Here is a 27,974-nt window from a genome sequence, read left to right on the forward strand (position 1 = left end):
TTAGGCATATTTTGTTGTAGGCCTATATTTAACTCTCAGGCATAATACAACAGAATATGCCTGAGAGTCAAAACAACAAATCATGCTTAAGAATTAGATTACAAAATAAATAGGCCCGAGCTTAAATGTATTGGTATGTTATGTTGTTTAATTTTAGCTGTTTAATTTTCCTCCATGTTTGCTGTGTATACCATGTCTAGTTTTATCATTTAGATATAGTTTTGGCTTAAACACTCGTTCATTTGGAGAATAACAAGCTTGTCTAGCTAGACGTTTTATTGATTTTTTTAATAGACAAATATTTTACTTTGTTTCAGATTTTATGCTCTGGTTTAATAAACATGGCAATACAGTTATTATTAGTAAATTCCTATTGATAATATCACTAAAAATTACTACACTTAAAATAAAATGTCCATCACTAGTCATAAAAATGATATCAATGAGGAAGAAAAAGAATCAATAAATCTACTTTCTGTCAGTGAAAATGGATCAAAACAAAATAACAATGAACACATGAGCGCACACAGAAGAAAGGGTAGCAGCCCAAGCTTAAGGACCAGCAGAAACAGTAGCCATGGAAGAAGCCTACAAAGAAAATCTCATACTAATACTCATAGTCCATCTAGGAACAGAGATACAGACTCAATTGGGAGTGCAGGGAGCATTATGTTTAATATTAGAACCCCTTCTGGTGGAAGCAAGTATACCTCACCATCTATTGCAAGCGTGGATGTGAATGATGAGATTTTAGTTGGTGATGAAAGGGAGTTTCATGATGCTTGTAAGTCTGGAGATATTGACGAGGTGAAACGTTTTATAAAGTCTGGCATTGATATTAACTGCAGGAATAAGCATGATCGTGTTCCAATGCATTGGGCTGCGGGAAATGGGCATTTAGAAATTGTTAAGGAACTGCTGGATGATGGTGCTATGATGGATGCAGCTGATAAGTTTGGTATGGATACTTTGCTTTGGGGGGCCTGGTTTGGTCATGCAGCTTGTGTAAAGCATATGATGCATGCAGGTGCTAAGTTTACAACAAAGAACAAGCATGGGTATACTTGGCTACACTGTGCTGTACAAAATAATCACATGTCAGTGGTGAATATATTGACAGAAGAAATGCAAGATTTTGACAAAGATATTCAAGATGACAGTGGAAAAACAAGTCTCCATGTTGCTTGTAAATTTGGCAGGCATGAAATAGCCCAACGCTTGCTTGAATTAAACTGTAAAGGGAAAATCAAAGATAATGCAGGGAATTTGCCAATACATATAGCAGCTAAACACGGCTTTTATGAAGTTATCGCACCACTGTATGAAGCTGATAATAGCCTTGATCAAGTGAACAGTGACCATAAAACTGCTCTTCACCTTGCAGCAGAAGCTGGTCATTCAGCGTTTTGCTTGGAGCTTTTAAAGTTTGATGTCGATGTCAATGCTGAGACTGAGGATGAAGTTTGTCCTTTACATCTTGCTGTAATAAATGGCCACTATGATGTAGCAACAGTGCTCATTGAACATAATGCTGATATAGATGCTGGGAATAAACACAACCAAACACCCCTGCATTTTGCTGTTACTGGGAGTAATTTAGAATTGACAAGAATCTTGGTAAAAGCTGGGGCAAATGCAAGTGTTCAAGATGCAAGAAATGAAACGCCACTGCATTTAGCAGCAGAGAACGGCTTGGGGGAAATTACTGAGTTGTTACTGCTTGCTCATTCTAATCATAACCTCATGGATCAGAAGGGAAAGACACCCCTTGATGTTGCAGCCCGTGGTAACTATGTAAACATTGTTGACATGATCATTAAAGCTGAACGCTACTATTACTGGCGAATGGCTATGCAGGCAAATAACAGCGTAGTCCTATCTGGAAACCTGAGTTTTAAACCAGACAACCATTTATCTACACAACATTTACGGTCATTGCTGTATCGGTTAGCTACCAAGTATTTAAAGTCTATTGAATGGAAACAACTTGCATTTTTCTGGGGGTTCACTGACAAGCAGTTACTTGCTATTGAAGAACAATACACAGGGAATAAAAGCTATAAAGAACATGGTCATAGGATGCTTCTTATATGGTTGCATGGATGTCAGATTTCTGGCCAGAATCCAATCAAAGGGTTATATGAAGGGTTGGTAGGTATACAGAAAACTGAACTTGCAGAAACTATGCGAGCAAAAGCTGCACAAACGGATAATGAAAAAGGATGCTGTATTTCCTGAGTTAATCGTTCTTAACAAATCGGGTTTAATTTCCGAATCGTTCTCAACAAATCGGGTTTTACATTCTAATTTTAAACAAACAATGAGTTGGAAAGTTATTGCGAGTCGAACAGTATCGGAAATCGGAATAAACAGTCTCGTGCTATGCCCGGGATGGTACTGTTGGTACGTGTTGTTTTTATTGTAGCTTTCAAGCTTTGTAGTTTTATCATTTTAGTCATACACTTGGGTGTGATGTTTGTACTAATTTAAAACTGGTCTGTAAAAGTTTATTTACAGCTGTTGTAGATTGAGTTAGTTTAGCAACCAGTAAAGTTTCTCAAGCTTTGTAGTTTTATCATTTTATTCATACACTTGGGTGTGATGTTTGTACTAATTTAAAACTGGTGTGTAAAAGTTTATTTACAGCTGTTGTAGATTGAGTTAGTTTAGCAACCAGTAAAGTTTCATGCATGATTATTGCAGTCTTTTTTTTATAAATTTTTTTCTGCTTGTGTAAATCATAGTTTAGAGTTTGCAGTACCAACATTGTTCTTTTATTTTAAAGTGAAAGTAGTACTCCCAAAATGCATGATGTTTTTTACTTCAAATTCTGTATTATTATAATTTCAGTTTTGGTTTCTGTGTCCCATTGTTATATGTTTTTCCAACAGCATAACTACCACTGGTTTTGGTAATAGTTATCGTGTTAATAATTTATGAAATATAAAATTATGGTGCTGCCAAAGCTATAATTCATTCGTACGTTTGGTGTGCAATTATTCTCTTTGATTCACAATCTTTCAGATTTGCTGTCACTTTTATATTTTTTTACGGACATACCATCTTTTTTACTGTTTAATATAAATTCAAATGCCATGCTTTTCTTGTGTTTTTTGTATTGATTTGCACAGGCAAAACATTGCCAATTTTCAGTTACTTTATGTGGTGCAGTTAGTTACTTAAGTATATATATATAGTTTTTATATGAAGCAGGTGAAATACTATATTGCCCTAACTTTTAATTTTGTTTGCTAGGTCCAATCTCAGGTATTTCAGATTCACGTACTTGCATGCGTAAGAATTACAGACAATTTACAAAGAATCAAATTTTTGTTCTACTGCTGATATACTGTGTGTTTTCACTGATCCTGTTCGTAAAGTTCTTCAAAATGAATCACAATCATCACATGATGAGCAGCGGTGGTGATCACATGATGCATCATATGAATACAACAATGTCAATGTCATCACACAATAACTCCGTCAACACAACTATGCCTCCAATGAATCCACATGAAGGACATCATACAATCAGCCATGGAGACGAAGTAGGTTTATATAAACTGTTGTACTGTACTTAACGTTAGGGGTAGTAAGTACTGGTCATGGTGTAACATTAGAGGTGCTTGACACATGGCTCTATTGATACGAGTGCCTAGGGTGGCATGTCGCTCCAATTTTGAAAAAGCGGTGACATCATAGGTTTTAGCACACCAGGTTTAAGCTTAAAAAACTTTACTCTGTTGTTAGGTGCCTATTTAATCAATGAGGTTCATTATGTTTGACAATAGAAATAAGTGTAACTGTATACTAACAATGAATGTTACACCTTTGGACAGAATTAAAAAAACAGCCCACATGTACTGTACACGATGTACGCTTATAATGAGCTATGGCACTGCGTGCTTCTGTTTGTTAATAGGCATTAAGTTTTGTGTGTTTTATAACTTGCCTATAATATTCAAACTAAATCAGTTGCCTATTCTTTTGCTAAAATGTAGTTTTAGTTGCCGAATTTATTGAATATATATTTCATATGGTATTATGCGTCAATACTTTAAATATTCAAAGTACAAAACTTAAGAAAGAAGCAGCAATGATAATCTGATAGGAAAAACATAAGAAAGAAGCAACATCCTGATACAGAACGGCAGCACTCCTTAAAATCAATTCCTAAACCTAAAAAAAGATATGAATAAAATATGAATATTGCATTGACAGTTGACACACTTACTTGGGTTGCGACATGTTACATGTGATTAAATCCAATAAGGAAGTTTATATGCTCGACAGGCCAGATTGAAAAATGCCCAGAGTTTTAAGATTTCCCCCCCAAAAAATGCGCGGAGGTCGTTTGTATTTATTACTACCAAAGCAAATATTTCAAATCTGTGTGAAAAAAATGTAAAAAGTATCCTTTATGCAAAAAGCAATGTTTCAATCTTGGTCAACAGGCATTCTTTGTACAATATTTCTTTCAAACTTAGTTATAAATGGTCAAATACGTTTCTTCTTTAAACAAGTGTATGGTTACAGTGAGTTTTATATTTTATAAAAAGTGTACGTTTTTTATAAAAAGTGTATCTTTTTTTATTAAATCTTCCTGTCAGCCCGTTTAAGAAGATCACTATTATGTAGAGCAGCAACAAAACAACCTTTGTTAAACCATAGAAAGTGGTTTCTATTGACGTCATAACTCGTAACTCATAATTTTCTGGTCCTACTGGGGAAAAAGTGTTTACAAACTATTGTTATCACTCACAAAAGAAAGTCATTTATGGGAAAACAGAAGCAATTTACCAGCATTGCAGTTTTTCATTTAACACTTCTGTGTTAAAAATAGAAAACAAATGTGAAACCTGCATTTGCATCTTAACTCAATTTAGAAATACATAATCGTTTTATTTCCTTTGATTTGGCGCCTGTAATGCCCACAATACTTACTATTTGTCTGGCAGCGCTCTTAAACAATTTCCCAAATTGACCAATAGTATCATAAAAAGCTCTTTGTGTATGAGCGTCCAGTTTGATCGGCTGTATGATGAATTACGTGAATGAATCACATTGTTCGAAACTAAGGTGTACAATAACAAAATACCCGCGTCCCGTCTTATAACGAAAGTCGTTGCCCCATTACGTAATGGTAAAGCTTTAATTAACAATTGGATAATGCGGCGTAAATTTGTAGATGCGTTATCAAAGTATTTTAAAAATTGTGGCCGAAAAGAAAAATGACGTGCCGTCAGTCCACCGGGACATATTGCCTGCTGCATATTACCTCCGTTTAAATTATTTAAATAAAACAACCCGACCCCCCTACGCACTGGGAAGCTAGGTGTTTAGAAGGCATTCATAAAACTTTGTTTTCACAACTGATACCTATGTTACGATTGTTTTTCAGCATTTCTCGTGGCCACTTATTTTAGTAATATTCGTATTTCTGTTTAAATAACTGTATCTTATTTATCTTCGTGGGGCTTCGATAGTCATTATAATATGGGTGTTCCGTTTCATACACCTCGTGCACGCTTACGAGTTATCACAGGTGCAACTTTGTGGGTAAAATTATTTATTGTTTTATTTTAATGTGTGGCTGACAATTCGGACAACTCAATAACAGAAACACAAAGTAATTTATCCCAAATCGACGTGTTTTGAATAACAGCGATGTAGAAATAGAATTGACAATACAGCGAAATTCGATTTTTAATGGCGCAGAATTTAGAATATGGAATTTCCTATGACGTCACATATCAGCTAATAAAATGTCAGATATCGAATTCGGATGCGTCGTGGGTGTGCTATTTTTGTTTTGTATGCAGTTAAGTGAAAATAATAGCATGTCACAATATGTTTTGCCTCTAGGCATACCACATACGGTAATTGCTACATGCCATGCAGTATCGAATATACAGTGCTGAAATGACTCGTTATAAATTGACCGATACATTCGTTGAAGAGCTTTAAAAAATCACAAGCCGTGGGTATGGTCATTTAATTTCACTCATTTCCCTATAAGCTTTAACTGGACGAGATAAATTTGAGACGTAATGACGTAATAATCAAGTGACCTCGTCTGCTCTAATCCGGATGCGTGAAATCGTTAGTCAACCCTCGTGAGTTATTTTAATGTTAGACTACAACGTTTTAATAAACATACTTGCTGAGCTATGCGGTAATATCCGGTCAGTTATACATCAAAGAAAAGCGGCGTATATGAAACAGAACATTCGTGTTATACCGACTGTCGTTTTCGTGTTATAACGACTGTCGCCACGCGAGAACAAATCAAGTTTCATTTATAAAATATTCGCATTTTTTAACTTTAAATCCTCAACCCAAAGATTTATTTGCAAATTTCGATGATAAACATCTAATATCCGCGTTTAAGTTGACTTCGAAATAGCAAAACTACTTTCTCCGATAAAAATTACCGTTTTAGCAAGCCGAGAAGTGCTTTCGTATAGATTACATATTTCCCACATGACGAGATGACGAAATGTCTAACTTGTAAATTCGTGTTACATAAATAGTCTCCACACTCCACGCTTTTAGAATGTTAATCTGTCATGCAGTTTCTGCTATACTTAACAGTAGATTATAGCTTGATGTATGGCAGCCGTGGTGACATACCCAAAGCAATGTCTAACGGTACGAAACCCTTTCGTATTAAAGAATATTATAGTATGGAGGGGGAAGATAGGACACCTTTTCATCCGATTTTCTCGTCTCATTTGGTAGTAAACGAAGAACATTCAAAGAATTATTTAACCGTATCCTCGTAACTCCAATAGACCGTTGTTATTTGTTTAAAACACGATCTGGATATTTGGATATTATGTGCTAAAGGTGTCCCGTCTTCCCCCACCCTACTATATAGGGATATCGTTCATACTTTGTATAACGAAACCACAGTTTGTCGTTTCCACGCCACGCGAGTGTATAGACAATATAAACGCAAGAGATAGCATAAAAATAAAAGTAGAATATGTTCCTATTTAAAACTATATGACCAAAGCCATAATGAAAACGATGCTTAAATTTAAACGTTCTAAAAAAATCGCGTAACCATACAGATTAAAAAACAAACCCGTGGGCAGAATTAAACCATAAATAAAAGCGCCTTAAAAAAAGAAGCCTCGATTTCGAACATTGTGTAAAAGTGCACGTAACCAGATATGGCAAACTAGCTAGAAAGGCCCATTAGAACATCAATGAATCATAGTGTAAAAACCGTACCCGTGGTCACGCAGATTCGAAACAAAAGAGACAAAGCTGCCGTACCACAGAGCAAACAAGCGTCACTAGGTTAGTGCGGGACGTCACGCGCACGTCAAGAATTCCACGCATAATTAATAACCTCCTGGCTTGGACGGGGTTGTTTACTGCGCGTTTTATAAGTAAACATAAAACCTGACTCCACCCATAAAATGGAATGGAATTCCTGTTTTCCTTTACGACCGGTAGCAGAAATCAGAAGTAATGAAAGGATCTATGGGTGTTAACTTATTAATCCTGGCGTGGCAACGACATTGGTCATAAGTATAACATAGATTTCATGTTATACAGTTCATCTTTACTGTTCACTTGGTGGATTAAACAAGATTTGCCAAACAACTCCCTTACTTAACTTACTTCATTATTGTTGAAAATATTCCTATGTTAATATTCCTATGTTTAATTTTTTTAGTCAAATGTCAGTACTATTTCGTCTAAAACACCTAGCTTTAGATTTTAATTGGCATATTTCAGTACAGCTGTACTGATTCACTCTGCGGCCTATGCGGTCCCCTAATTACCCAATTTATAGCTAGCACCCCCTTCATGGTTGCAAACGCCCCTTGGGTGTTGTTCATTATATACCATTACTTAACACTGAATGCATTGTATTATATCTGGTATGTCTTTTTTATAGATGCACATGACCTTTTACTTTGGGGCAAGCAATGTTCAAATTCTCTTTGAGGGATGTACTGTTAATTCACCTGGAGGTAAATAACATCAATTTCTATGGAATTTATTAATGCGATTAGAAATAGGCGTATTTCAAACTTAATCTGCTGAATCATGAAGCTATTTATGTGGTTTGTAATTTAAGTATCACATCAGAGCTGTACTATAGTTTACATGCTATTATACCACTACATGGTATTATATATGAAATTTATTTTAACTTTTACTTTACACCTATTGCACTCAGTTGCAAACACTGATGTTACATACTGTAACTATTCAAAAAGCACCTGCCTCTAGCTATGATGTACTGAGTTCAAGGCTCGTCACTGCTAGCATTATTTGTGGGCATATTTGTCCATGACACTAAACAGCAAATACTCCAACACAGATGTTCAAATCGACATCCATAGAATAAATTAAATAAAAAAAAAATTACCCAAGTTACATTTAGTAGTGTGGGGGATGATGGGACGCTTTTAGCACAACACATTTAAATATCCTGATGGTGTTTTAAACAATTAATAACGGTATATGGAAGTCATGAGAATATGGTTTTATAATTCTTTCAATGTTCTTTGCTTACTACCAAATGGAACGAGAAAATAGAATGAAACAGTGTCCCATCTTTCCCCACCCTACTATATATGGTAATGAACATAAATACTTTGCATTCATTTTACAAAAGTTTTTATTTTCCAGCTATGGTAGGAGCATGCATTGCGGTGTGTATTATTGCCATGTTGTATGAAGGACTAAAAGTTCTTCGTGAGAGTTTATTGAAGAAATCAATCGTAAGTGTAAAGTACGCAACTGTAAACCGTAATGGCGGGGATGAATCAACATATGTTGGAACGAATCGGACTGCCAGGTAACATTCCAATATTTCTGCTACCATACATATTGTAAAATAGTTTTTTCGGTCATATTTTCCTCATTTAAGTTTATTCCAAAGTTTCATCTGCCATTCAGTAAGACTTACAGCTGATGTGAGATTATTTAATAGGCTTGCGGTCGAAACTGGTCACATTTTATAAATAATATTGTAATTTATTTGCCTTATTTTAGACTATATATACATATTTTTAAATATTACATATATATTTTTTAATAAAGAGTGAAAACTACTTAAATTGATTAACAAATTTGCTATAATTATTTTTTTAAATGAGCTGACCATTTTGTATTCACGTAAGATAATATTGTGATGAATTTTAACCATATGTTTATTGTTTCATAAAATTGCAGACAAAGGATATTTTCTGCACCTCATTTCATTCAAACTTTACTTCATCTGATTCAAGTAACAGTAAGCTATGCGTTGATGCTGATATTTATGACCTACAACGCATACCTTGCAATCGCAATTATAATTGGAGCTGGACTGGGATATTTTCTCTTTGGTTGGAAAAAAGCAATCATTGTAGATATGAATGAGCATTGTCATTGACCTATAGAGTAGTACGGTTTTGCGTAATTGTTACAGCAGTATTTTAAACCGATTTTTGATAATTATTACTTTCTACTTCACAATTGTGGTGTTGCATTCCATTTTTTGGAGTAAGAAAGTGCACTTAATGTTGTGTTATTGGATCGCAATTATTCAACTTGCTGTTGCGGTAGTGAATACTGTTTTATTGTGTTGTGTGGTGTGTCATATGCAACTACTTTGTATTTACCCGACCTTGAAATACCAAACAAACCTTGTACTTACACACATCAGTATCAAAATTCATAAATTTCAAAAATGCATTTGTTCTGCCTTAATATTGAAATATTAGCTGCAACTGTTTGCTTTATTTCACAACATCTTCATTAATTGCGTAAATTTGTGGAAGTTCTTTGATTTCGTTGACAAATATTACTGCTTGTGCCCAGCCAGCATATCCCCCCCATAGGCTCCTAAAGAAAGAGCCTGCAAATACAAGAATAATACATTCATCTCACAACACACACTGCAATAAACTAAATCTTACCCATCTCTGTATATGACCGTGTGGACAAGGTTTTGGTTTTTACCTTGAAGTTGTAATCACGAAGTGCCACTTGCCTTACATGCGTGTCCAATGGTACAGCTTCTAGTTTATCCATCGCCATTAAACATACACAGTCGGCAACCTTAAAATATGTCAACTATATCATATATTATGAACTATGAGTTGCAGCTATTAAAGATTTTGAAAACAACTGTTTGAATAGATGGATTATTTTTTAATGTACCAAGATACACCCAGTATTAGAAAGTGAAATACTGACAGTGTAGAAGAATTTTTGAATGAAAAATTAAATAGAAGAATGTAATTGTCACCCATTTGATTATTTAGGTAAAACGCTTCAGACTGTACATTCAACGTTTTGCATTTTTTTTGTAAATTTACATTTTATCATTTACTGCTGCCACTAAGAAAGATAAAATAATGTATGAAACCAATTACAGCACAGCCCACAATTAATCAAAGATGAAAATTAAAAAAATATCTGCAAAATAATCTCCCACAAAGTAAAATGTATCGTATCCCGTAAGCTGGCACAAGGTGTATGAAACAGAACACCTGTGTTATAAAGACTGTCGTTTTCCGGCCCCACAAGAATAAAGTAAGTTACATACATTCATAACGAACAGATATTAAGGCATTAAGATTCCTCACTTTCATTCCAACCCCAGTAAGATCAGTCAGAGCAGTGAATGCTTTTTTATAAGTTTGTTTCCTCAATGATTCCAACCATACCTCGCCTCCTTTGCTCATGACCTTTGGAATTGGTATATAATATTTACTTAAATTGTCAAGGTCATGGCACAGTGGTTAACATGGCTTTTCTTGCCCAGAGATAATAGGTGCGAGGTTATTGTGGTTGTAGGGTTTCTTATGGGTTGTCCAAATTATCAACCATAAATTGAAAAAAAAAAATTAATCACAAAGTTACATAAAATTACATAAGGTGTGTATGAAATAGAACACTGGTGTTATAACAAATGTCACTTTTCTGTCATGCGAGGATAAATAAACTACATTCATTCAAATATACTGCCTTTGTACCTCTTTTGCACATTTACCAATAAATGGAGCTCTGTAGCCAAAGCCGAGCTTCCTTAGATCCTCATCTGTATCTTTTGAAGCCAACATACCAAGAGTTGGAAAGTCGTGAAATGTAGTTCCTTTATATTCTAAAAGCTGTAGAAACATAACAAATGTTATTATAATAATAATAACTTTTATCTGTCTGTTCGACTAACTTAGTGAAAATTTGGCAATATTTTAAACAAAAAGACAGGATATAGCGACAAAACAACAGTTGTTAAAACAAGATTACAGTTAAAAACATATTTACATTTAGTTGGAAGAAAATAAGCAGTCGCTACACCTAGCGAAAAAACAAGCCATTTATTTTAATTAAGTTAAACTTCTTAGAATAGAAACAAAACTGTGTTATTACATAGTTTATAACTGTACTCTTGGAAAATAAAGATTTTGATGCAAAATTATATTTATGACTGTTGGAAAGTGAATTCAAAAGCTTAATTTTAATAACTCATTTAAACTTATGTTAATTTTCAAACCAACTGTGCTTCATATTACTTTGTTTCCATAAAGCTTGCACATTCTTTCAATCATGGAGACGATTCTTGTGATATTGTTGTTGACTGAACATAAGAAACAGAACAGAGTTTCCAATGGGTTTTGTCGCAACACCCGTATACCAGGGGTTGAAGATGAAATGTGTGTAAACTTCCTGAGTAAATAAAAAAGCTTGAAATAAAGTGTAATGAATAAATGAATGTAACTTACTTTATCCTTGCGTGGCCCACCTCGTGCCAGCTTACGAGTGGCCACTAAAGTGTAATGAATAAATGAATGTAACTTACTTTATCCTTGAGTTTAACACCTCGTGCCAGCTTACGAGTTACCATGTATGTTACTTTGTGAGTGATTATTTTTTTGGAGATTTAAGTTATTTTTTATGTATGGCTGATAATTTGGACACCACATTAGTGGCCACTAGGTTGGAGCAATTGTTGTTGAGTGTCTTGCCCAAGGACACATACGCCGACAATGGAAGCAGCGTCAAGCCTTGAACCTATTACCTATTGGTTACGGGTAGGCGCGCTAACCACTATGCCACGGCGCCGGTAATTCTGACCTTTGTTTCTTTATACGAGATAAGTCAAAATATTGATACCACTGATGGTGTGTGTATCCCTGGACAAGACACTTTACATACATAGCTACAACCCAGTGGTCACTAATTGGTTATAGCACCCTAGGTGTCCGGGTAATGGGCCAACCTTGGCCTACACCGCAGGTCCTTGGCAAGCCACGCATATATCATATTACATTTACAAAAAGAGCAACTTTTAACATGGGGTCTAAAAAATATTATAATAATAATAACATTATTTGTCTCTTCAATTACGGTAGCGAAGATTTAGAAATATTTTAAACGATAACAGGATATAGCGGCAAAACAACAGTTGTTAAAATACTCTTACAGTTAAAAACATCTTTACATTTAGTTGGAAGAAAATAAGAGTGCTAGCTATAAAATATTAGTAACTCTTACTCATCTCTGTTCTTCCATTCAGTGTAAAGTTTCTTTAAATCAATGTTTAGACGTAGGTAGTCACACAATATTTTTTCCTCAAACGAAGAGCACTCACAAATTCTTTTTGTGTCCAAACACTTGTTTGTGTTTACTGCCACATTTCCAGTGGATTTTCGTTTTCGAGATGATTTTTTTAATTTTTCTGCATTATTCATATTGGATATTAAAAGTGTTAGCCAAACATTGGAAGCCAGTTTCTTTTTCAGGCTTAACCTTGCGAATACAAGCTTCTTTTAAATTTTTTTCTCTTCAAAACTTTTAACCAGGTTTCACTTAATTGAATTTTGTAAAGCATAGCAGCTAGACCAAAACTTTCTTTGAAAAGTTTGTGAAGAATGAATATTTTATCACATTTTTTTGATGACTTTATGATAAATTTGATGATGTCAGACTAAATCTTAGATTATATAAAATGGTCCCAGTTTTATATAAAACATAAAGCAGAAATAAACTATACCTGAAATTTGATTGAATTTCCAATGCGGACAAGCGATAACTTTATAATAAATATGATCATTATCTTGCTTTAATTGCCATACTCTGTGCTCCATAACACCGATCAAGAAGTTCTCACATGTTCTCCACCTTTGTAAGGCAGAATAAAGTAACTTATTTATCCTTGCATGGGAGTGCAAATTTAGTCTTTATAACACGGGTGTTCTTTTTCATACACCTCGTTCTTGTCCCATAAAATACCATGTATCTAACTTTGTGAGTAAATGAAGGAATGTAACCTAATTAACATTGCATTGTTGTTTGTCGCATGGTAACACGGGTGTTCTGTTTCGTACACCTCGTGCCTACCTACAAGCTACCAAAAAAAAATATCAATGTTTTTTTAATGTTAAACTTCTTTCTAATTTCGCTATTACAGATAACCTGAAAGCCTGTCCGCAGGTCAAATTCAACTTCAAGTTTAAAACGCTCGTCTCGCTGTTCGCATCTAATTTTCTTCCAAACATGTTCATCTTCTTGGTTCATGTTGTGTGTTGTTACAAATCTAGTTGAAAACCTATAAACGATTTTAGATGGTAATTTCGTTCTAGTTGCTATTTTAATTGTTACTGTATTCAAATAGATAAACAAAAAAATAACAAACGTGTTGTTTCCGAAAATCTTCTGAGCTGGCTTTCTTCGTTGGGAAAATCCCTTATCAGTTTCTTATAACGACCTACTCATTATTAGCGCCCTTGTTTTATTTAATTCCTTGTCAAATTTGGTATTTACCTCAAAAGTTTTAATTCCTTGGTGAATTAGTCCTTCAAACACTTTAAATACAAAACAAAAAAAAGGTAAAAAATGTCATTAACATATACAAAATAAAGGAAATACCAACCATTAGATTTCTCCTTGCGAAATCCTTGTCTTCGCAGTTTTAATTAATCTGGTCTTTGGTACTATATTTAAAGAGATACACGACAACACTATGCTATGTTTTTCGTTAACTAGTTTATTTACTAAAATTGAATGGTATTTTTATTGAAGGCAGCACTGTAAACTCACAAGATGGTGATGACGTCATCAGTTAAGACAAAACGTTTCTGACGAACGCAAGTAAACAAAGGTTGCAGCTTTACGGACTTTACTCTGTGCTAAAAATCTTACTGGGTTACACTGTTGTGAGTAGTTTAGTTTCTTATTAGATAGTATCAGTACTTAAGTTTAAATTGTGTTTGTATTTGTAAGAAAGTATTTCAAACTGTGTCTTGTGTGCTTGTTTTATTAAGACGTAAATTAAGTTAAAATATTTTGATTATTTTAATAACCAATCTAACGTATCTGCAATTTTTTTTTCGACCTTATAAGTTCATTTTTATGTTGTACTTTCATAAATCATGATACAATTTTGAATCTTTCTTCAATGAACTAAATTATAGTCTATTATGTTTAGTTAACAGATATAGACGTGAACAGTTTAGTACTTTGTGTTCATAAGATAACTTGTATCTGTCGCAAACCTGGGCATGGAAGGTGATATTTTAACTACACTGAAGATTTTAATCATTGGAGATTCTGGTGTTGGAAAATCCAGGTTTTTAATTAATGTGTTATATAGGCTAATGTGTTATCTGGCTATGTTTGGGTTACTGCTTTATAGGCAACAGTTTCTAGATACAGGTGCTGTTTCATATTGTTACAATAATACCTTTTTAATTTTTTAGTGTTTAAATATGAATTGTGTGCTTAAATGTTTAAACAAAAATGACTGAAACAAAAATTCTTCTATTAGGCCCCAGGCAGAACCAAATATTTATTACATAGCAAAAAAATGCATATTTCATACCTGATGATGGAAGGGGCAGTATGATAAAAATGCATATTTTTTACCAGAAGAGTTATATACTTATGTATAAAGCATAAGATGTTCCAATCTAAATACTTAAACAAAGTAGAATAATGATATGTTTTTATCTGTAATAAATGTGATAACTGGTGGCAAGTTACCCCAATTTTTAAAACAGAGGTTACAAAAACGCAGCTAGCACTCTGATTTAATAATGTTTTCTACTTTTAGCTTGCTGTTGCGGTTTACTGACGACCGGTTTGATCCAGATCAATCTGCCACCATTGGTGTTGATTTCAAAGTCAAATCTTTAACTGTAGAAGGGAATACAGTAAAACTTGCGATATGGGACACCGCTGGTCAGGAAAGGTTCAGAACTCTAACTCCTAGTTATTACAGGGGGGCACAAGGAGTCATATTTGGTACGAAACCATTTTTGTACCTATTGTTGCATTATGAATATTATGTGACACGTTTTGTGGCAGTTTATTTTTTAATATGATTTGAGTTATGATTGAGTAAGATATTTAAGTAAAATGCAATCATTTGGTTGTTCATATTTTAGTATATGATTGCACAAGAAAAGATTCATTTTCGCACCTATCCACGTGGCTTACTGAAGTTGAAACGTATTCTACAAAACCAAACATTGTGAAAATGTTGGTAGGAAACAAAATAGACAAGGTATTTAAAAACATTTATTTTAGTTTAAGTAGATATTTTTAGTTTAAGTAGATACCTAACTATAATACATTGATATTTGATACGTACTTATACATTTTACTATAAATCGCAGCCATGTGTCACGTTTTTTAAATTAAAAAAGAAAATCTGTGTTAACATTGTTTATGCAGTTACACTCATAGTCGTCAAAGAATGTAATATACTTTGGCTCTGCTTGTTTGTTTTGACATTTAATGGCAGGTTAAAAATTTGTTCCCACTTAAAACTGGGTCTTATTATAACATGATGTTACTGTCACCCCTAACTCTACGTTTGCGAGTCTGATGCCCTGGACACTTCATTACTATTAAGCTAATGTTGCAGGAAAATCGTGTTGTTACCAGAGAGGAAGGTTTGAAATTTGCCCGTAAGCATAGCATGTTGTTTATTGAAGCAAGCGCTAAAACCAGGGATGGTGTTGAATGTGCCTTTGAAGAACTTGTCGAAAAAATTATCCAAACTCCTGGTCTGTGGGAAAATGATGGCACATCAAATCGTGGAACCAAATTATCTATGGATACCTCGCAAGGGGGCGGCTGTGGGTGTTAGAGATCATATTTTATTTATTAATTGCCATGATGGATGCGGAAGATGCACTTCCGAGCTTGTTTTTACCAGATATCAGACAGGAGTGTTTCTTATGTAAAATCCTTGCACGATCAAACATCTACAACCACATGTGTATTGACCATATTCATAGGCACCAAACCTGGGGTGGCAGGGTACGCAGGTCTTTCCTGAAATTTTATGCACTGCAATAATCAGTAAACTTAAAATCAATAAGTTAGATTTGTTTTATACACAATGTGCATGTAATAAATACCAACTACCCGCCCAAACCCCCCCTTGTATTTTAAAATTTTTGGATGCATTTGTTTATATCTATATTACATTTGCCTTATCACTGCTTTGCCCTGTAAGTCATTTGAAGCTGTTTAAAACATTTGGTTGTGGTGCTAGTAGTTTTACAACACAGCCTAAGGTTAATTTAAAGGTACTTTTACTAATGTACATTACATAATACATACCATGCCGGATAAATGTTTTTTGGCATGTGCTAATTTTGCTTATATTGTTTTTGTTGGATTTTTGGTTCTGTGTTTGGTAGAAATGTGTAAATAGTGCTGTACAGAAATAGTTTGTTGAATAACTGATTTCAAATTCTGACTTCCTGCAATTTGAGCGTTGTGCAATATGACTGATAGTAATTAAGTATTGAAATGTATTATCACTATCAGTGATGTATTATCACTATCAGTGACATTTTTATCTTTCTGGAAAAAATCTAAATATTATTGTAAGACAAGTTATGGAATCTTATTATAGGCGTATGGGTGGACCAAATGTGTCAAGACTAAATTTCTGCTATGAATAAATTGCACTTCGCATACTGTCTATTTCAAGTCCAGTGGTATGTTTAGTGTAAGAACGGCTCTACATTGTAATATGAAAATAAACTTTTTTCCCAGTGTTTTATTGTAACAATTCAGCACACCAGTATCATATTTGAAATCTGCACAATTTTACCAAACATAAGTCAACCAAACTTGTTTTCTTGTCATAAATTTGTCTTAAACAGTGCAGTGGCTTTTGGTGTGCAAATCACAGGTTACTATTGTTAGAACTTTTTGGAAACATATTTTTAAATCGTAAAACAAAAGGGCTGCAACTGTACAAAAAAATTGTGAACTGTATATATGGCCAAAACAAATAAGAAACAAGCATAAATACTCTATATACGCGCCACAAATATTTAGCTACTACTTTAATTAAGATATTGACGGCAGCAAAAGGTATGGAACAGGAGGCAAGTTAATACGTCTACATTCCAAGGAGATAAATACTGGGGTCCTCCACTCCTGCCTTGATCTTGCGGAGGAAAGTGACCGCCTCTCTTCCATCTATCAGTCTGTGGTCATAGGTGAGAGCGATGTACATCATAGGGCGGATCTTTACCTCACCGTTGATTGCTACCGGTCTATCAAGTATGGCGTGCATGCCAAGAATGGCTGATTGTGGTGGGTTAATAATAGGGGTGCCGAACATTGAACCAAAAACTCCACCATTACTAATTGTGAAAGTGCCACCATCCATGTCTTCTACAGTAAGCTTGTTCTCTCTAGCCTTCTGTGCAAGACTGGTCATCTCTTGCTCTATTTCAAGGAAATTCATATTTTCGCAATTTCTCAACACAGGAACAACAAGTCCTTTTTCGGTGGAAACTGCGATGCTAATATCAACATAATCTCTGTAAATGATCTCATTTGAAGCATCATCAATCACTGCATTCACCACTGGCTGGTCCTAAAACAGGATTAAAATTAATTAAACATATATAAATACATACTATATATACTTTGTATGTATACAAAAGTTACTATTTAAAATCATTAAACTTAGGTTATTATACCAAATAATAAATATTAGTGTCTTACCGTTAGACCATATGCAGAAGCTTTAATGAAAGCTGACATGAAGCTCAATTTCACGCCATGTTTCTTTAAGAAAGCATCCTTGTGCTTATTTCTCAGGGCCATGATGTTGGTCATGTCAACCTCATTGAAAGTAGTGAGCATGGCTGCTGTGTTTTGGGAATCCTTGAGTCGCTGTGAGATCCGTTGCCGCATTCTGTTCATCTTCACTCGGTGCTCAGATCGCGATCCTGTAACTGAAACCGGAGCAATTGATGGGGTAATTTTGACATCAGAAACTTTCTTGGAAGCCATTGGAGCAGAGGGCACGGGTGGTGGGGGTGGAAGGGTGTCGGGAATTGGAGTTGAAACTGGTGCTGGTTCTGTTGGGGAGGATGGTGCAGCTGCTGCTGGGGCTTCTTCCTTGGCAGGCTGTGGAGCAGCAGATGCTCCATCACTATTGAGCTTAAAAAGCGGTGTTCCAGGAGTGACAGTAGCACCCTCTTCAACTAGGAGTTCTTCAATAACCCCAGATGAAGGTGCAGGAATAGGGATTGTAGTTTTGTCTGTTTCTATCTCAGCCACCATCTCGTCAATCTCAACTGAATCACCAACTGCTTTTTCCCAAACAATATCTCCCGAAGTAATAGATTCAGCAAATGGAGGACAATTGACTGTCACAGCATCAAATTTTGTTGCAGTAATGTGAAACAAGCGTTGTTGCCTTGTCAGTTGAGGTTTGACGTCTTTTGCACGCCATGTCTCTAATTGAGTATAAGATTTAAGTTGTTGGGTTGTGTGTACTTTTGAGGCAGCTGGAATAGATAACTTTCGTGCACTGTATCTTAGTTGTGAGAGTAATTTAGATGTTCCTCTTATGTACAATGACATCTTCAAACATAAACAGATTTTCTAAAAACTTTAATTAAACTACTGCCTTGTGACAGAAACGTGGGCAAATTTCACCTAAATGAAGCACATATTAATAACTGTATTATTGACGGGATACAAATACAGTTGTTTTGGTAGGTCTATTTATCTTTTCCATTTATTTATCTATATTATTTTAAGGAAACTCCTCAACACAAATATCAATTAGGCATCTTAGCATATATTATACAACTATACTAAGCACGAATTGAAAACAAAAAAATAAAAAGAAGATAAAATTTGATAAAATTCCTAAAGTATTTGTTCTATCATATAAACACAAACAGAGTTATCGCGTACAATACGCAAATGCGCAATGACCTCTGCTCTGTGCGGTTCATTCTCTTTTCGACTGCGACATCAAACGTAATACCAGATACTCTGGTCATCCTGTAAGACATCACGTGATTGAAAGTATATAGTCGGAATGTGGTATAAAATACGGTTAAAACATAAAATATTAAAAGCATTTGTAGTAAAATTCTAAACAAAAAATGGTTGTAGAGAAAAGAATGTTTTTAAGAATATTCTTACTAAGCTTTGCAATTTCATTTCTGGAGCGAATAAAACTTACAATACATGTTTTAGGTAAAAATGTCATTTATATGTACGCAATAGCGGAGAATTTAAAAAAGTTTTGTATTTTATTTTGTTTTGAAAGAAAAATAAAGTAATCTACCGCCACCACTTATCTCTATGTTTCTATAGAAACAGGGTCGCGTTCTAAACTTCTTAAGAGATGCGATTATTAGAGATATGGATAACTAAATAAATTTACGTGAAACTTCATTGTATAGTTTATAAGTGCTGTAAAATGGTCTGAAGAACCCAGTATTGCTGTATAACTTAATTGCTTATTTGTTAAACCACATTAAAATATCAAAACAATTCCGGGCCGAATCGTAACAAACTTTCGTCAAAATGTACGATCGAGCCCCCAGACCAACCGCTAACTACCTAGTGGGGAGCACTAGAGTTAATGTGGGACCAGGAACGTATGATCTGACAACTCCAAGGTACAATTTCATCATTAATTAAGGTTTTACCTTGTAGCTTTTATAATAAAACAGACATATATAGTAGGCCAAGTAGGATGAAGGAAGATGGGACACCTTTCCAACATTCCAAGAATTATAAACCGTACCCTCAAGACTGCCATAGACTGCTGTTAATTGTTTAAAACACGATCAGCAGGATACTTGTATAATATATGCTAAGGTGTCCCGTCTTTTCCCCACCATCTATAATAAATAAAAACCGCTTTTAAAGTTTTATCGTAATGTTAAGTGTCTGTGCTCGCTATGAGTGTAACAGCATTTTAACAATGTCAACCAAAAATTTTGTAAAAATAATTCAAACATAACACTTATGCTAGTTTTCCATTTACAGTAGTCAGTGGGTGAAATCTGATGGCTATGCCCCATTCCAATCCATGTCAGGTCGTGAAACAATATTTCACATCGGTGATTCGGTGATGGCTGCCCCAGGACCTGGAGCATATGACCCTTTGTGAGTTGTTGTATTGGTTTATTTTAGGTTTAGCAGCCGCGGTTTTATTTGTCAGTCATACTGAAGTAATTTTTACCTGCAGCGTGATTTAACCATTGTCGTTTCGCTGGTAATTTCTTTCTCTTCATTGTATTAATTTACCTGATCTTTGTTACTGTTTTTAAACAAATAAATAAAAACATTTAAGTTATATATTCTGTATTCTTGACTGTACTATTCTTTTTTTTTCAAGACTGAACAGTTTGTATATTTTGTGTAGGATATTTTTTCACTATTAAATCTGTTCGGAATTTCTTGTAACATTTTTTTTCCTTAGATTACACTAATTTATTAAGGTTTATAAGGCAATATTGATTATAAACGACTTGTACATTTATTTTGTGATTTTATACACACACCTATATATATATCTTATATTTGGGCCAAACTGGTGCCACCCTGCATTCATAAATTAGTTAACCCTAAGTTTGTTTCAATTCCTATTACAGGTTTCCTCAAGAAAGACCAATAGGTGGCCGACCATTGGCAAACAAAGCAAACCGGTTTTCTGAATCGCCCAACACAAGTCATATCACCCCAGGACCTGGTAGATACAATCTGTCAAAGAAAAGTGATTGGTTGAAGTCAAAATCTGCCCCTGTTATGCCTGTTACTATAGCAGCGCCGGTATGTGTAGATTTACTTAAAAAATTCTAGTCTATTACAGAACACTGTCTGCTTAAATCCTAGTCTGTATTGGTTTGTATTGGCCAATCTATATTACTTAAACACACAGTAAAGGTTTAACTGTTAACTTACATAGTGAGAGCGAAGTACAGGCATATAACGGATGCAATACATAGTTTTTAACAATTGTTGTTTTATTGTGTCTCCTGCGCCACTGTACATGCATGTAAAAACTGTGGTGTTAACACTAAAAAAATATACTTTTTTTGTAAACACTTACGAAACTTTGATAAAAACACTAACAGCAGGTGGAAAAACCTGGCAAAGCAATTGTGACAAGCAGAGTAAGGTATCTTCGTAAACCTGATGCTCCTTCTATACCAAGTCCTGGCCAAGCTTATGGGTATGAAGAAACTGATGATGGATCACTTAGAAAGCAGGTAAGTATCTTATTATTAAAATAAACTTATATTCTGTATAAGTGAGGTTATTGTGCAACTAAGATTGCCCCCAGATTTGGTTTATTAACCCAAAATAAACTTAAGTTTTTATAAATTTATTTTTTGATTTGATTTTTTTAGATTTTTTGTGTGGAAAAACCCATTGAGAAGACTGTTTAAATTTGTGTCGCTGGTTTTATTCCAATTAATTAAGTGAGCTGTAACACAGTTAAGCAATAGTTATACAACATAATTTGGATTTACCATATGATAAAAACCTAGAAGTCTACAAAACACAACATACTCCAAAGTAAGCACTGTTTAGAATAAAAGGTCAGATAAGAGACAAAGGAAAAAGGCGCAGCGATATAGGAATATTATAATATAATAACACCACAGGGTGTAACCTTTTTTATTACATGAATCCAGTTAAGTCTTTATTAAACTTCTGCTTATGCTTTACATGATATTTTTAGGTAGATAAATAATTATATTAAACATACAGGCTCCTCCAAATAAAGATGCTTCAATGGGTCCCGCTTATTATAAGTAAGTTTATATGAATGAAGGATGTAACATATTTTATTCTCATGTGGCATTGCAGGAACAACTGTTTTAACGCAGGTGTTCTCTTTACACATTTCGTGCACACTTACGACTGTTACCACATATGTAATTTTGTGGTAATTACGATTTGTGGTTAAATGTAATGAATGAATGTAACTTACTTTATCCTCACATGGCTGGAAAACGACAGTTGTTAAACACAGGTGTTCTGTTTCATACACCACGTGCCAGCTTACGAGTTACCAAGTGTGTTACTTTGAGGCTGATTTTTTTGGAAATTTTTTATGTGCGGCTAACAATTAACCCATTAGAGACTACTGGGTTGGAGACTGAAAAATTGCCATTAAGTGTCTTGCCTAAGGATACGTAGGCCATCAATGGTAGCAGCAACGAGCCTTGAACCAATTATCTCTGGGTTAGAGGCAGATATGCTAAGCACTGTGTAACAGTTCCAGACTTGAGCAGTAATGAGGCTAAAATTAAATACTGGTTTCTGTTCACGTAGACCAACCTCAGACCTAACAGCCACCACTGCTAAATACAAAGGTGTTCACTTTGGAACACTGAGAGCTGACAGAATGAAGTTTGGTGGGAAAGGTGGCCCAGGACCTGGTGATTATGATCCGTTTAAAGAGAAACCCCAAACAGATGTGGCTGCACTTATAAATCCTGATGGAAAAGTTTTTGAGTCAAGACTTCCAAGGTGATATAACAACGGAAATATTTTTAATGTCCTTTTGTAACCCCAAATAAATGTTTCTAACTCTATAATAAAAATAGTAAATCATAAAAAACAGTTCTGTTTCTGATACTTCTGCTGTTCTTAAGTTTTTTTTTATGACTGGAGTAAAAGTGTCAAAAAAAAACTGCTGAACCCATAATAGACCTACAGTATAAATTATTAAAATTAACTCATATTCAGTTGTATTTGATTAAAATTTAAATTGCAGGTATCATGAGATTGTTGTGCAAGAAGAAGAAAAAAAGGCAGTTCCAGGGCCTGGGAAATATGACATTAATGGCCAGTTTGCTAAGAAACCAGCCCCTGTTAATGTAGAAGGGTTGGAAGTGGAACATCCGCCATTTATGTCACAAGCAAGGAGGTAGGGGGTTGGAAAAAAGTGCGGTTTGAAAACTTTGGCGTAAAGGTGGCTATACACAGTATTCGGGATTCGTCCGTTTTGTCTGTTTTGTCCGGATTTCGCTGCCGCATGCAGAACTCGGTAATGGCTTTGCATACGACTTCACAAGCAAATTCGCATGCAGGTTACTGTATACAGTCACCTTTAGGAAAACTTAGCGGTTGAAAAATCTTTTGTTTCCATAAAGTTTACATTTTTAGCAGAAGAACTGTGTACTTATAAAAAAAAATATTTTCTGATTGGCAAAACTTTTTTTGCGGTTAAAAACCTTTTATTGCATAAAGTTTACATTAATAGCAGACTATTTACCTATAAAAAATATTTTCAGATGGTAGATTTTACTCTTAAAAAAGTCATTTTACATTTAAAAAAGTGGATTTTATCTTTAGAAAAATGATTTGTTTGTGCAAACGTACGCATGTTACTGTTAGGATGTTAGTGTACCTACGCTTAACATAAGTTCCCTATTTGTTCCTTTCAGGTTTAGTGATTTAAAAGGTATCACTCCTGCACCGGGGGCTTACAATGACCCCAGGAATGCTTTGGAAGCTTTAAAGAAGATAACTGGAATGAAGAGAAGTCCATTCGGTCAAACTTCTGTTCGTTTTCAACCTAACATGAGCAAAGCAAAGTTTATACCAGGTGATTCATGTTGTGAAAATACATGGTGTACTGCAGAGGTAGGCAATCTATGGCACGAGAACCAAATGTGGCTCTATCCAGTATTAAACGTCCGGCGCCATGGTATAGTGGTTAGCGCACCTGCCTGTAACCCAGAGGTTATGGGTTGAAGGCTCGACAATGCTACCATTGTGGGCGTATGTGTCCTTGGGCAAGACACTTAACGGCAATTGCTCCAACCGACTGGTCACTAATGGGTTGTCTAAATTATCAGCCATAAATCAAAAAAAAAAAAATAATAATCACCCACAAAGTAACATACATGGTAACTCGTAAGCTGGCACGAGGTGTTAAACCTGTGTGATACCCACTGTCGTTTTCCGGCCGCACGAGGATAAAGTGAGATTCATTCATAATTAAATTTTTCTGTAAATTCCCATATTGTACCAATTTATTTTTTAACAAACTAAGCAGTAAATTGATAATAATTTAACATCAATGGTTCGTTTGTCTGTTAGATGTAGCTACCACGCTTATTTTCTCTTAAACAAAAGTAAATTTTTACCTGTTTAAAGTGTTTTAACAGCTGTTGTTTTGTCGCTATATTCTGTCTATTCGTTTAAAATATTTTTACATCATTGCTACCGTAATCGAAGAGACAAATAAAATTATTATTATTATAAATTTAAATACCTACATTTGTCTGAAACTGTTGGTTTTGCCTAAATATACAAATGTGTACTTTATGTTACAGAAGATCTTGTTTTAAAAACCCTTTACCTTATATGCAATCTAGTTCTAGCATCTATGTGTTATAACCACAACAAGAATTTTAATACAAATTTATTTGTTAAAGGACCTGGACACTACAATATTTTCAACATTGGAATGGCACAAGAAAGTCTTAAGAAAGCGTATCTTGAGAGCACAAGGCATGGACCCTTCGGAACCACATCAGCTCGTATTATGCCAATAATACAAAAACATGAAGTAGCTCTACCTGGTCCTTCCCATTACCAGGTGTGTATACAAATGATAAAGCAAAAAGAAAATGGTCATTTCACCATTGCTTGTAGTGATAATAAAAACTCTATTTTAAAATTATGTGTTCCAAATTAAATTAGCTACGGCATTTATCTTTAAGCTAAAACAAATTATGTCTGATGATTTTAAAATGGAGTTTCTATTAGCACTACAAGCAATGTTGGAATGACCATTTTTAAATTTTCATTAATAGAAATGAAATTTCAGAATCTACGTTCATCACTTTTTTAAAATAGAGCATATGCTGCAAAAATATTTGCTGTTATAATATTAAAGACAACCATTCTGTTACTTCTACTACCAGGCATAATCTAAAATGAATTTTCTTTAGGCTCATCTGGTATATCAAATAGTGAGTGAAAATTACCATTGATATAGTTGGGTGGGGGAAGATGGGACACCTTTTTATTCTGTTTTCTCGTTCCATTCGGTAGAAAAAAAAATTCATTTAAACATTCTTAAAACCTTATCCTCACGACTTCTATAGACCGTTGTTCAATATTAAAAACTTGATCAGTATACTTGGATAATATGTGCTAAAGGTATCCCATCTTTCCACATTCTACTATATGGAAGATTTTACAAAAATACTATTTTAAGATAACTGTATAAATAAAAAACACATTACATTAACAGCCAAAGCGTTCTGAGGAGCGTTACAAGAAACAAGTAACGTCAACATTTGCTTCACTCACAGACCGTCTATCATCACCTGCACCCCAGGTTTCTATAATTATTCCCCTTTTTGGAAACTGAAGACTTTTTCTGGGCAATGAAATGACACATGTCCGGCGCCGTAGCACAGTTGGTAGTTGGTTCAAGGCTCTTCGCTGCTACCATTGTAGGTGTATGTTTCAATGGGCAAGACACCCAACGGCAATTGCTCCAACCAAGTTTTCACTATTGGGTTGTCCAAAGTATCAGCCACACATAAAAAAATCTCCCTCAAAAATAATCACCAACAAAATAACAAATTTGATAACTCGTAAGCTGGCACAAGGTGTATGAACATCCTTGTTATATAACTGTCGTTTTCTGGCCACGCGAAGATAAAGTAAGTTGCTTTCATTCAATCATACATCCACAATGTAGCAGGGCCAAAAATCCTACCTGGTATTTTTTGTTATCATACAAGCACTCTTTTGTTACGTCGTGTTATCAAAAATTTCATCATATATTGTATGCAACAGTCACACCTTTTAACTCCATACCATGTTTTAAAGACTGTAATTTTGGTCTTGATTTCCTTCTTTTTTTTCTCAAATATGTTTTTCGCTATGATTTTTCGAAGAGATAAATAACAAATTATGTTACGTTCATAATATTTTTTATTTTTACTTTTTATTTAAACACTTTTCTAACCTACAAAAATAACAGACTTTACAAGACAATCCACCACCTGGATCATACGAAGTTGCCAATTCGTTCAAGAAGTCGCAAGACAGACGTGGGAATGCTGATCCAAGAACCAAAGAAGGTTTGAGACGAAACAGGGCTTTCCTTTCCGCATCTACAAGGTTTGCCCCACCCCGGGATGTGGTTTTAAAGCAGCCGGAGAAAGACACACCTGGACCAGGTACACCACACCAAACATTTACATTTTTTGCTCGCAATGGGTTGTCATATAGTAGGGTGGGGAAAATGGGACACCTTTTCGTTCCATTTTGTCATCCTATTTGATGGTAAACAAAGAATATTCAAGGAAATATGAAACGGTATACTTAGATCGTTGGTAATTGTTTAAAACACGAACAGAATATTTGGTTATAATGTGCTAAAAATGACCCATATTCCTCCGCAGTACCATACATTACAAAAAAATGTAACAAAAATATAAAATAGTTATGCACAAAGTTGCAACTAGTAATCGGACACGAGGTATTTTTAAAAACCCATTTAAAAAAAAACATGTTAATTCGACTGTCTTTTCCCAACCAGGCAAGAATAAACAGGTTATATTTATTCATTTATAAAATCAATCATTTGTATAAAAACAGGAACATATAACCAAGAACTCCCACAAGGCAATCCAAAGCTAGCTGTAATGGTTACGAAGGATCATCGTTTTAAACAGGTGCGTGGCAGTTGTTACATATCCTTCCTTGTGCATTGGTTGCTTGATTTAAGATTGCACAGGCACACTTTTAACTGGCGTTTTTTCACATCTTTTCATGTTACCCCATAGTACGTTTTATATGCCTGGCTTTAATACAGATATGTGCCTGCCTTAATCCAGAAGTAATGGGTTCAAGGCTCTTCGTTGGTACCATTGTGGGTCCTTGGGCAAGACACTAAACGGCAATAGCTCCAACCCAGTGGTCATTGATGGGTTGTCTAAATTATCACCCACAGATAAAAAAAATAAAAAAATTGCCTATCCAAAAATATTCACCCATAAAGTAACATAGTCAGTGACTCGTAAGCTGGCACGAGGTGTATTAAACAGAACACCCGTGTTATAACGACTGTCGTTTTCCGTCCACACTAGGATAAAGTAAGTTACATTTATTCAATCATACCCCATACTACCCTACTTATTTTTACCTTCTATTTTTTACAGGTTAAACAGGATGAGGTACCAGGTCCAGGAGCTTATGAGCTTAGCCCTCTCATGGCCAATACGTTACTAAAAGGCACGTTCAATGCTACCTTGCACAACCCGGTCGCACCTAATGCAGACGCGGGTCGAACTACCACAGCAAAGCAAGCATTTCTACTTGGAGTTTGATGACATTCTATTCACTGTGTCTCGTTTATTGAGTGTCTTTATCTAAGCTATTTTAAGCGGTCATTGTTTTTTCTATATTAGTACAAGTTATTTGTTCAATCACATTTGTTTTCTTGCGTTCATTTAGGATGCGGGTATCTGTCATTATATCGATCTCGTAGCTCAGCAGTTAACGCGCTTGCCGATAGTCTGGGGTTGGTGTCCCGAATGAAGCTAAAAAACTCCGAAAATTAAGTAGTATTTATTCCTATAAAAAATTAAACGCGGTTTATAAGTTAACGGTTAACCGGCAGTGAATTTGATTTATATACAGTGGGGGTGGGGGAAGATGGGACACCTTTTACCTCTATTTTC

General features: G+C 34.9%; 5 protein-coding genes across 8 annotated transcripts; 3 read left to right on the plus strand and 2 right to left on the minus strand.

Moving 5' to 3' along the window:
* The first annotated feature begins 268 nt into the window (after positions 1–268).
* On the plus strand, positions 269–8,824 carry LOC100185625 (ankyrin repeat and death domain-containing protein 1A-like). Its single transcript, XM_026835940.1, has 3 exons — positions 269–3,548; positions 7,916–7,991; positions 8,656–8,824. Exon 1 carries the CDS (start codon positions 412–414, stop codon positions 2,236–2,238), a length of 1,827 nt encoding a protein of 608 aa, XP_026691741.1. The 5' UTR covers positions 269–411; the 3' UTR covers positions 2,239–3,548; positions 7,916–7,991; positions 8,656–8,824.
* Positions 8,825–9,377: 553 nt separating this feature from the next.
* Positions 9,378–14,076, minus strand: LOC100183214 (N-glycosylase/DNA lyase-like). 2 transcript variants are annotated; one of them, XM_002131398.5, is made up of 9 exons: positions 13,892–14,076; positions 13,435–13,567; positions 13,013–13,140; positions 12,514–12,697; positions 11,532–11,685; positions 10,992–11,126; positions 10,602–10,703; positions 9,930–10,071; positions 9,378–9,868 (listed from the first exon to the last, which is right to left on the minus strand). In XM_002131398.5, the coding sequence occupies exons 2-9, from the start codon at positions 13,521–13,523 to the stop codon at positions 9,750–9,752; spliced, it is 1,053 nt and encodes a 350-aa protein (XP_002131434.1). In that variant the 5' UTR covers positions 13,524–13,567; positions 13,892–14,076; the 3' UTR covers positions 9,378–9,749. The 2 variants fall into 2 exon arrangements, with proteins under 2 accessions (XP_002131434.1, XP_009859693.1); XM_009861391.3 differs by lacking the exon at positions 13,892–14,076 and adding an exon at positions 13,655–13,745.
* Positions 14,066–16,863, plus strand: LOC100185576 (ras-related protein Rab-18). Of its 2 annotated transcripts, none has more exons than XM_002131334.4 (5): positions 14,066–14,174; positions 14,447–14,587; positions 15,071–15,261; positions 15,405–15,523; positions 15,887–16,863. In XM_002131334.4, the coding sequence occupies exons 2-5, from the start codon at positions 14,520–14,522 to the stop codon at positions 16,109–16,111; spliced, it is 603 nt and encodes a 200-aa protein (XP_002131370.1). In that variant the 5' UTR covers positions 14,066–14,174; positions 14,447–14,519; the 3' UTR covers positions 16,112–16,863. The 2 variants fall into 2 exon arrangements, with proteins under 2 accessions (XP_002131370.1, XP_009859695.1); XM_009861393.3 differs by having other exon boundaries at positions 14,069–14,174; positions 14,454–14,587.
* A 157-nt stretch (positions 16,864–17,020) lies between these two features.
* LOC100175390 (dihydrolipoyllysine-residue succinyltransferase component of 2-oxoglutarate dehydrogenase complex, mitochondrial) lies at positions 17,021–18,935 on the minus strand. The gene is made up of 2 exons (XM_002131244.5): positions 17,998–18,935; positions 17,021–17,866 (listed from the first exon to the last, which is right to left on the minus strand). The coding sequence occupies exons 1-2, from the start codon at positions 18,862–18,864 to the stop codon at positions 17,384–17,386; spliced, it is 1,350 nt and encodes a 449-aa protein (XP_002131280.1). The 5' UTR covers positions 18,865–18,935; the 3' UTR covers positions 17,021–17,383.
* Positions 18,936–19,603: 668 nt separating this feature from the next.
* On the plus strand, positions 19,604–27,721 carry LOC100177709 (sperm-tail PG-rich repeat-containing protein 2). 2 transcript variants are annotated; one of them, XM_026835941.1, is made up of 13 exons: positions 19,604–19,919; positions 20,293–20,412; positions 20,901–21,078; positions 21,387–21,518; positions 22,024–22,067; positions 22,591–22,788; positions 23,036–23,188; positions 23,709–23,869; positions 24,705–24,868; positions 25,529–25,615; positions 26,270–26,468; positions 26,890–26,966; positions 27,453–27,721. In XM_026835941.1, the coding sequence occupies exons 1-13, from the start codon at positions 19,825–19,827 to the stop codon at positions 27,618–27,620; spliced, it is 1,776 nt and encodes a 591-aa protein (XP_026691742.1). In that variant the 5' UTR covers positions 19,604–19,824; the 3' UTR covers positions 27,621–27,721. The 2 variants fall into 2 exon arrangements, with proteins under 2 accessions (XP_026691742.1, XP_002131399.1); XM_002131363.5 differs by having other exon boundaries at positions 19,608–19,919; positions 21,384–21,518.
* Positions 27,722–27,974: the final 253 nt, after the last annotated feature.

Source organism: Ciona intestinalis, chromosome 9, assembly GCF_000224145.3.
Source record: "Ciona intestinalis chromosome 9, KH, whole genome shotgun sequence".
NCBI classification, from domain to species: domain Eukaryota; kingdom Metazoa; phylum Chordata; class Ascidiacea; order Phlebobranchia; family Cionidae; genus Ciona; species Ciona intestinalis.

Bases quoted from the DNA above. Each gene is read 5' to 3' on its own strand.
- LOC100185576 (XM_002131334.4), top strand. From the start codon at position 14,520: ATGGAAGGTGATATTTTAACTACACTGAAGATTTTAATCATTGGAGAT. The intron at 14,588-15,070 runs GTTTTTAATTAA...TTCTACTTTTAG, and splicing joins TCTGGTGTTGGAAAATCCAG to CTTGCTGTTGCGGTTTACTG. The intron at 15,524-15,886 runs GTATTTAAAAAC...CTAATGTTGCAG, and splicing joins TAGGAAACAAAATAGACAAG to GAAAATCGTGTTGTTACCAG.
- LOC100183214 (XM_002131398.5), bottom strand. From the start codon at position 13,523: ATGAACATGTTTGGAAGAAAATTAGATGCGAACAGCGAGACGAGCGTT. The intron at 12,698-13,012 runs GTATAGTTTATT...TGAATAATGCAG, and splicing joins GAAATTCAATCAAATTTCAG to AAAAATTAAAAAAATCATCT. The intron at 9,869-9,929 runs GTAAGATTTAGT...TTGTATTTGCAG, and splicing joins ACGGTCATATACAGAGATGG to GCTCTTTCTTTAGGAGCCTA.
- LOC100175390 (XM_002131244.5), bottom strand. From the start codon at position 18,864: ATGTCATTGTACATAAGAGGAACATCTAAATTACTCTCACAACTAAGA. The intron at 17,867-17,997 runs GTAAGACACTAA...ATCCTGTTTTAG, and splicing joins CTTCTGCATATGGTCTAACG to GACCAGCCAGTGGTGAATGC.
- LOC100185625 (XM_026835940.1), top strand. From the start codon at position 412: ATGTCCATCACTAGTCATAAAAATGATATCAATGAGGAAGAAAAAGAA.
- LOC100177709 (XM_002131363.5), top strand. From the start codon at position 19,825: ATGTACGATCGAGCCCCCAGACCAACCGCTAACTACCTAGTGGGGAGC. The intron at 19,920-20,292 runs GTACAATTTCAT...TTCCATTTACAG, and splicing joins TATGATCTGACAACTCCAAG to TAGTCAGTGGGTGAAATCTG. The intron at 23,189-23,708 runs GTAGGGGGTTGG...TGTTCCTTTCAG, and splicing joins TTTATGTCACAAGCAAGGAG to GTTTAGTGATTTAAAAGGTA.